This window comes from Camelus dromedarius, chromosome 14 (genome assembly GCF_036321535.1).
Source record: "Camelus dromedarius isolate mCamDro1 chromosome 14, mCamDro1.pat, whole genome shotgun sequence".
NCBI lineage: Eukaryota > Metazoa > Chordata > Mammalia > Artiodactyla > Camelidae > Camelus > Camelus dromedarius.
The window spans coordinates 27,231,193-27,240,603 of NC_087449.1; the positions used below are offsets into that span (position 1 = coordinate 27,231,193).

The 9,411-nt window shown below is 42.7% G+C and overlaps 1 protein-coding gene across 1 annotated transcript in view; it reads left to right on the forward strand.

Annotated features, from left to right (window-relative positions):
* The window catches only part of LOC105092804 (cytochrome P450 2J2), a 35,234-nt gene extending 26,052 nt beyond the window's left edge, over positions 1-9,182 (forward strand). The window contains exons 7-9 of the mRNA XM_010984563.3: positions 1,582-1,769; positions 4,655-4,793; positions 7,895-9,182. Coding sequence (XP_010982865.3) covers positions 1,582-1,769; positions 4,655-4,793; positions 7,895-8,073 — 506 coding nt within the window. The 3' untranslated portion in view covers positions 8,074-9,182. The remainder of the gene's footprint in view (positions 1-1,581; positions 1,770-4,654; positions 4,794-7,894) is intronic.
* Positions 9,183-9,411: the final 229 nt, after the last annotated feature.

The window sequence follows — 9,411 nt, forward strand, 5'->3', positions numbered from 1 at the left end:
TTTACATACCTCCCCACAGGGTGTATCTCATTGCAGGACAGTGACTGTTACCATCGTTTTTCTTTCTCTAGACCCCAGAACACTTTGGGCATTTGAAGGATGAAAACTGTTGGGGTGCAGGTTTTCAAACTGGTGTAATAGTTTATTAACAGAACATAAAGCCAATTTAGTGGATCAAGACTAACTTTTTTTCTTAAATTAAAACAGAAAAATCAGAGTGCTTCCAGTGTACTACAGACAAGTATTTTTCATGAAATTTTTAATTCTTTCCTTATATATGTATAAATATACACATGTGTGTATATTTTTAATCCTGTGTCCTGAGTCATGATGTACAATGTATTTGTAACTGTGAATCACATGGTTTTTGTTTTTGTTTTAAGTTTAAAAGCCACCTAGTTAGGATCTAGATTTGGCTTCTCTATTAGAGATTCCAAAATACCAATTGCTTAAAATGACAGAAGGGGAAGCAATACAAGTTAATGGGTAAATGAACAAATTGGGACATGCAGTGTAATATTATATAGCCTTAAAATGGAAATATCATGACAGATGATTTGATATGGATGAACCCTGAGGACATGACGCCAAATTAAACCAATCAAAAAAGGACACATACTGTATATGTTTCTAGTTATAGGAGGTGTCAGGATTGGTTGAATTCATAGAAAGTAGAAGTAAAATGGTGGGTGTCAGAAGCTGGGGGTGGGGAACATGAGACGTTTTCACTGAATGGATGCAGAGTTTCAATTATGCAAGAAAAAAAGTGGTTGTACAACAAGGTGAATGTACTTAACATTCTTAATCTGTACATGTAAAATGGTTATGATGTTAAATTTTATATTGTGTATTTTATCACAATTTTTAAAGTTTTCTAATGTCTATAAAAAAATATAGTTTATTTTTCTCTCAAGTGAAATATTCTAAGCTGGATAGTGCAGAACCCTTTGGGTTCCAAGCTCTGTCTAATGTGTTGCTCTGCTGTGTATAGAATGATGCCCCTTTTGGCCGTCACAAAGATGTCTCACCAATAAGGCTGCGTTTCCACCAATAGAAAGGGAAGGGAAAAGCAACCTTAAGTTTAAGGGAATGTTCGCAGTGTAAACATCCCTGTACGTATATTCTTTTTTTCTACAACGTAGTCACAAGGGAATCTGGGAAATGGAGTTTTTAGCTGGGGAAACAGGTATCCAGCTAAAATTTCTATTACCCTAGAAAAAGAGAAAAACCTCTAGTGGAGCACAATTAGCGGGTTTTTCTTAATTTGTGTGACACTCCCCTGAATCAGTTGATGTAAATCTCAAAACATCCTAAAGATGAAAGCAGATTTATCCTCACTAATAAGAAGAGGACACTGAGTTTCAGTAACATGCAGCAGGAATGTTGAGCAGCAAGAATTGCAACCAGATTTGTCTTAAACCAGCGCTCACTCTGCACTCAGGTACCTCCCTGAGAAGCTACCGTCTACACAGCCTGCTATAACTCTAGCCATTTTGATCCTGGTTACTTCATTCCTTAGCTGAACCAGGCTCAAGGAGGGTAATGAATACTACAATAATAGGACTTTCTCTGCTTTTTCAGAAAAAGTTCAGGCTGAGATCGACAGGGTGCTTGGCCAATGGCAGCAGCCGAGCACGGCAGCTCGGGAGTCCATGCCCTACACCAACGCTGTCGTCCACGAGGTGCAGAGAATGGGAGACATCGTCCCCCTGAACGTGCCCAGGGAGGTGACAGTGGACACCACGCTGGCTGGATACCACCTGCCCAAGGTAACTGTGGCCTCCCTCGTGGCCTCAGATCTCCATGCTCACCTTTTTAAATGTTGGGACTCTCAACTGGGAAAGTGACTTGGATTTTTGTCCTACAGGATCACTTAAATGGGGACAGAGATACTACACTCATGCTAGTTTCTTTTCTCTGTGTGTTGTCTTTAGAACATCAGTTCGGCTAGATAATAATATATATTATGGAGAAGAAGGGGGTTCCTAGGTCAAATGTGTGTAGGCAAAGCCTAGTTTTCCTTCACTGTGAGATTTCTCAGTGTTTTGACTATGTGATGTGCACTGTGATTCTCTGTGGGGAGACAGCAAGCAGCGGTTCTCAGTCAGACTTTGACACAAGGTCCTTTCTTTGCCTTGGTAGAGCTTCTCACAGGACTAGGTATCTTGCAGACTTACTTTGGAAAATTTGGCTTCACAATCTTGGGATTAGAGAATACTGAAACATAAATGGACATTTGAGACCATGTGAACCAACGTCACGTTCATGATGGTGTTTCTAGCATAATATCCACACAGGTATTTTTCCAGCTTTGCCCTACAACCCCGTAATGAAACTATCATCTCACAAGGGAAACCAAGCCAAGTGTGTTCCCTGTTAAATATCAGAAAGGAGAGAACGGAACTGATGCTCATTAAGCAGCAATGATGTACCATGGACTATGTGGGTTCCTTCATCAGTGTCTACATCAGTGCTCAGAATGATTCCATTAGTCCCACTTTAAAAATTTAACTTGAGGCTCAGAGAGTGAATAAGCTTTCCTAAGATGTCTGAACTACAAAGTGAATTCAGAAAACAAACGTTCTGAATCTCTGGTCTTTTTTTTTTTTTTTTTTTTTACTGCACCATGTTCTCTGCACAGGAGTTGCTTTACTCTGACTTTAAGAGTCTCCCTGCAGGTGTCCTCAGTTGGTCCCTCCCTGTCATCACAAAGGAAACTGTTGTCACTGCCCCCTCCCCTTAGGATATGGGTAGGTCCCTCTCCTGTTCCCCCTAGCGCTGCACTTGCAACTACATATTTAAACTCCTTTGCTTTCTTGCCACCTGTGGATGCCTTCTAGGTTCTCTAAGTCCCTCTGTGTATGTCTTAGCTGGGGACGATCTCAAGAGGTAGAACCAGAGGATCTTACCCATGGGACACCCCTGGGTCACTGTCCCTGCAGAGCCAGGAAAAGCAGCTGTTCCTGAGGGCATTGCCTTTCCTGTTTTCCTCCTGATGGACAATCCTGTGGGAGGAGACTAGGGTCTAGATTATTTCACAGGTGCTCTTTGCATTTTTATAGTGATTCATTTAGCTCCGTAGATTGGGCTCAAGTCTTGTTCTACTCTGATTTTTAAAGTCTGCTTGAAAAATCATCCTGAGAACGTTGCCATGTCATTGACTGTGTGTTGTAGAGCCTCCGAGACAGAGCTTTGAAGTCAAATGTCCTCGTTCAAATCATGGTTCCACCTCCTCCCACCCTGTGACTCTAGGCAACTTAAATAACTTCTGAGCTTCAATTTCTTTATCTGTGGCAATTAATTTAAACCTACCTAACAGGTGGAGGTGAAGTGAGGCCATGAATGTAAAACGATTAACACAGTGAACAGTAAAATGCTCCAAATAGCAGTCATTGTTCTTTCTTAATCAACACATGTGATTTAGGACCTAAAATGTTCAGGTCTGGGAAAACAACTCTGAGGACAATAATCATACAAGTTTATATGTAGAAATCATGATAACTGCCCAGCAGAAAAAAGTCACTGGTTTCTCTAAAGATGCAGGCTGACTGGAATGGGGAGTGGGAGCAGGAGCGAACAGAGAAGGCTTCCAAAAAGCAGTGATGAGGATTAAAGGATGAGTAAGACTTAACTCAGTGGCAAAGTGGGGAGGAAGTATATTCCAGGCAAGGCGAACAGCTTTTAAAAGGCATGGAAATGAATGGGAACATGTGATGACTTTTAGAAACTGCAAGCAGCTCCCTGCAGTGGGGGTGCAGGCAGAGGGAGGGGCTCAGACAGTGTGAGGTGATGCGTGCTTCATCTAAGAGTGACAGGGAGCTATTGAGGGTGTCTGTCAAGTTCCAGGTGTGCTGGGTGGATGGGTGTCACATGACAAAGTCCTGTTTAAAGCTAATTCTTCCTTCAGTGTTTGGAGCACTCTGAAAGAGGAAAGAGAGGGTATGGAGTGTAGTTAGACTGCTACTGAGGGTAGCAAGGGGGTAGCCTGGACCAGGGTGGCAGTGGTGGACCTAAACTGGAGGAGATAGATGCAAGCAAAATTTAAAGTAAACTTGCCAGCCTTGTTAAGGATTGGATGAAGGCAGAATGAGGGAAAGGGATGTATTAAGGGGGACTCCTGGGTTTCTTGCTATGTACATGGAAGGATAGTGGTTCCTTCACTGGATGACCTGATTCTCTCATTTACCCTTTTGTGGAATGTCCTACACAGTGGAGGTAAGAGAATGGGGGAAACAAAGATACATGAGGCATTTTTACCTTGAAAGAGCTGCCATAGTTATCACTTCAGGGAGCAGCTGGGTTGGTTTTGGGACAATATTGACTTTCCAGCTGTCACATTATTCTCTCATTGATGCACACATGTTCCCTTCTAAGTTCCACACTCACATGACCCTGGAGAGATCTATTCTGCAGTCAAGAGTGATCACACTTCCCTGGTAAAATTCCCAGCAGACACTTCCATCCATCGTTGTAATCTGTCCCCTGGCAAAGAGCAGGGTCCTAGAGGTTGGGCTCAGAGGATGGTCGGTTGGGGAGGTTGAGAGGATTCAGACGGCAGTCAGGTTTGGGTGTGGGATCCTGGGGGACACTTGCCCCTCTGCACAGGTGTGTTTTGTGGATCAAGCCTTTCCTGAGTCTTTGCTGCCTTTTCTAGGGAACCATAGTCCTGACCAACCTGACTGCACTGCACAGGGACCCCACAGCGTGGGCCACCCCAGACACATTCAATCCGGAGCACTTTCTGGAGAATGGACAGTTTAAGAAAAGGGAAGACTTTCTCCCTTTCTCAGCAGGTGAGATGTAATAAATACAAACATAGCAACTCAGAGTCCCTCTCTCAGACCTTCTCTACTCTCCCTCGTGTGCTCTGCCCTTGTAGGAATGTCCTTGGAAAGCCCTGCCCATCCTGACTCCCTGTTGATGTTGCTGCACCTCTGGGTTCCCTGGGTGGGGCATCACCAGGACTCATGCCCTTACTTCCTGAGTCCTGGTTTGACTCTGATGCAGATTTGACCAAGAACACTGGGGACAGAAGCTCAGACCCAGCTTGTCCAAAAAGAAGACTGGACACTTGCCATCTTTTTAGAGTTTTTAAATATTTCAAATTCTTTTTAAGGGCCACCCACTCACCCAGAACTAGAGCCAATTTCTAAGAATGGGGTGGAAGGGGCAGGAACAGGGCGGTGTCCTCTTCCTTATGGACTATAGAAGGTGCAGGCATAACTAGGTGGGATTCTACTCTATAAATGCTCCCCAAAGACATCATTTACCTTTTTTAAATTCTAATCTGCTTAATACATTTACATTGTACAGAACTTGAAAGACAAGAAGTAGGATGCAGTTTAAAAGTCTCATGTTTCCAAGGCAGCCAGATCCAGAAGGGGGTTTAACTCAGAACATTGTAAGATGTGTGGGAAAAATTCTTAGCATATTTCAGGTATTGAGTTATGTATGTTGCAGAGATGGTTTTAAGTAAATTCCCAGTTCCTTAGTTGTAGAAATATTTCCTGGGCACCTACTGTGTGTCAAGCATTCAGACTTGAGGATAAGATAATGAATGAAGTAGAAAATAGAATCTCTCTCATACAGTATAATTATACAAGGTTCAACTTCCTGTCACCACTTTCGGGATAAGAAAACTGAGGCTTAGCAGCAACAATATGACATCTGAAGTCACAAGCTCAGGTGGCAGAGCTAGAACTCAGTGTAAACCAGGTTTATCAACAACTAAAGCCTGTACTTCTCCTACCAGTGTCTCCTAGGAAAGTAACTAAAGGCTACACTGAGTTGACACTCTCAAATTCATCATAGTTTTCTTATCATTAATTTAAACTTAAGTATAGGTTGATTTTTGGAGACAGAATCATTGGCTGATGACACCGCTAAGGCACAGGAAGGGAGGGACTGGAATTTGAGCCATGCTGTATGACACTGTCCAGAGTGTACCTGGGTTGGCTCTCATCAGATCTTCTTTGTCTGTCTTCATCTGGTTCTATGTCACCTTTGCTCACAATGGACCAGCCACTTCATAATATGAAAGCAGACATGAGGTGTAGGAATACCTTCCAGTCTTCCTGTGCAAGGGCTTCAGGTGTCACGTTACATTACAAAGTTTCACCTGTGTATTTCACGTGTTATATTTATTTTTCCTTTACTGTGTTTTTTGCTACTGAGGGTTGTATCACACTCTTAATCACAGAACTCATTTATAAGCAAATCATCTCGTTTAATTCTTACTGCAACTTTGTTGTTAGTAGTTAGAAAATGGATCAGTTTCTCCTTTCTTAATATAAGGAAAGTCAAATAAGATACAGACGGATGTTTCTTTTCATTTTGGGGAGGGGCAGGCAGGTTTTACTTTATTTTACTTTTTAAATGATGTTTAGTCAGTTACAATGTATCAGTCTCTGGTTTACAGCACAATGTCCCAGTCATGCATATATATATATATATATATATATATATATATATATATATATACATATACATATATTCATTTTCATATTGTTTTTCATTAAAAGTTATTACAAGATAATATAGTTCCATGTACTATACAGAAAAAATTTTCATCCATTTTTGTATATATTGGTTAACATTTACGAATCTCAAACTCCCAAATTTGTCCCTTCCCACCCCCTTTCCACTGGTAACCATAAGATTATTTACTATGTCTGCGAGTCTGTTTCTGTTTTGTAGATAAGTTCATTAGTGTCCTCTTTTTTCTTTCCTTTTCCTTTCTTTTTTTTAGATTCCACATATGAGTGATATCACATGGTATTTTTCTTTCTCTTTTTGGCTTACTTCACTTAGAATGATGATTTCCAGGTGCATCAATGTTGCTGCAAATGGCATTATTTTATGCTTTTTATGGCTGAGTAGTATTCCATTCTGTACATACATCACAACTTCTTTATCCAGTTATCTGTCAGTGGACATTTGGGTTGCTTCCATGTCTGGCTATTGTATACAGTGCTGCTATGAACACTGGAGTGCATGTATCTTTTTGAATTAGTGTTCCCTCTGGATATATGCCCAGGAGTGGGATTGGTGGATGATAGGGTAAGTCTATTTTTAGTTCTTTGAGGAATCTCCATACTGTTTTCCATAATGGCTGTAGGAGAGGGAGGAAATATGTTAAAAATTTTAACAAGGATTATAGAATTACAAATATCTTTTATTCTCTTTATACTTTTAACACTTTTATTTATTTTTGCAGTGAACTTGTATTACTTGGGGTGTAAGTAAGGTATTCATACCCTCTCACACAAGACGTGGTGGTAGAGACGAGTGTGGGGTGTCATAGTCAAAGTGGGGAGAGGAGGGCATTCAGGAAGGGGAGGGGCAGCGGGAGCCTGGAGCAGGTGTCAGAGCACAGCGGGGATGAGACATGGTCTGCCCTGCATTGGGAGGCCACGGCAGGGAGATTCCCAACCATTAAAGAGAGAAACCTGATGCAGGGAAAAGGTGCCTCCTCAGATATTTACTTGCTTACCCTTTTCATCAGTTTGCTTTTAAGAACTGAAAAAAAAAAAAAATAACACAGGGTTTGGGTTTTTGTCTTTCTTGTTTGCTATGGGATTATTGGAAGACTTTAGGCCAGACTCCACTTAACAAGTCAACCCAGACCTCTCACTTCTTTCATTCACAAGCTGAACCTTCACACCTGTGCTCATCTGCCTGCGCCTTGGACGCACTGGAGTGTGTGGTTGTGGATGGATGCTTTCTGTGCCTTGTTTAACTCAGGTGACTTTGATCAAATAAACCAAGAGTATAAAGCCTCATGGACCAGCAGGCCCTCCCTTTGCTCAGGTTTTGCAAGACGTGGTGGAAGGTTTCAGTCGTTGCTGGGCACACAGTCTGAGAAGGTAACGCGTCTTATGTTTTTGTCTTTCAGGAAAGCGGGTGTGCCTTGGAGAGAAGTTGGCCAGATCTGAGTTGTTCATTTTCTTTACTTCTCTTGTGCAAAAATTCACATTCAGGCCTCCAGACAATGAGAAGCTGAGCCTGAAGTTCAAAACCGGCATGACGGTCTCCCCAGCCCCCTACTGCATCTGTGCTGTTCCCAGGGAATGAGGTTGTCCAGGAGGGAGGGGGATGGAAAGTGGGAAGAATCCCCACATTCCCCCATGGCACTGTCGCCTGCTGAGAAGGGAGGGAACACAATGACCTGCCTCTGAGGAAGGTCCTAGGACTTGGACTCAGTGGAAACTGGATCCAAACCCCAGGTTTCCCATCCCCAGTGTAGCCCTGAGTGAATCAGTCATGTTGGGAGGGATTTGCCTTTTCACTGAAAAGATAAAAGAGGATAATTATTTTTCTCTAAAGGAAGAATCACTATAAAAACAGGAAATAATGGACTTTAATGATTTGCATACCATACAGCACATCATAAAAGTTATGGCTCTGACCTGCCTGCTTCCTTCTTCCTTAGTCCTGGATTTGCTTCTGGTCTGTTGACGTGGCTTGGGTCAGATTTTGCCAAATAGTGGATCAGAGTTAGTAGTCAGACCCTGGGGCAGCCACACATCGGCCAGCAGGGCTCTCAAGGGAAGATATTTTGTTCCTCCTTCCCCCCTATTACGTACCATCTTGACAGGAGTGGGCTGCAGGGGTTACAAGAACTGTTTCCTGACGCCCCGTGGCAGGGCCCACCCGGGGTTCCCGTGCCTTACTGTAGAACTAGGGCCTCAACAGTGCTTTCCAGGGGCCGTTTGACTGGCGGCAACTGGATGCAGCTGAAACCGAGAAAGGAAGAGGCCCGTTTCCACCTCCTGTTACACGTGTGCCGTCCCGCCCACAGTGAGAGCCTGACAAGTGCTCTTTCTCGTTCCGTGTGGAATGAAAGGTGTAGGGGGATGACTCCCAGGACTGCTCAGGACCTTGCTGTGTCCCAGGGTCAGCCCTGTGAACAGAGGGACAGGACTGGAAATGTAGCAGAGACTGGAAGCGTTACAGCTCTGACCTACTTTATGAGGAATACTTTGCCCTGTTTAACTTTGCTCTCTCACAAGCACACACTGGTGTTTCTGCCATTACGTCTCTGAGAATACAGTTCAAATAGATTTGTTATGGAAGACTCTCCTGCATGTTATTCTGATTAGCTTTGCATGAATGCAATCGTGCAATATGTCTATTAAGTTAACATTTTCTTACTCAATAAAATTGCATTGCTTTCCCCAATATCCACATAACTCTGGTGATATTTTCCCACGTGTGGATAAACCAAACCTTAGGAATTGTTTTATCTGCTTGGAAAGAGTAGTGGAGCTGTGCTTTGGAACCAAGTCTCACATAAATTGTATTTTCACATCAATTGAACAGTTATTTTTTGAGCATGAACCGTGAGCCAGTTGCACAGTGATTGAGATGGAAGGGACAGGGCTATTCTGTCTTCAAGCTCACAGTGTAGTG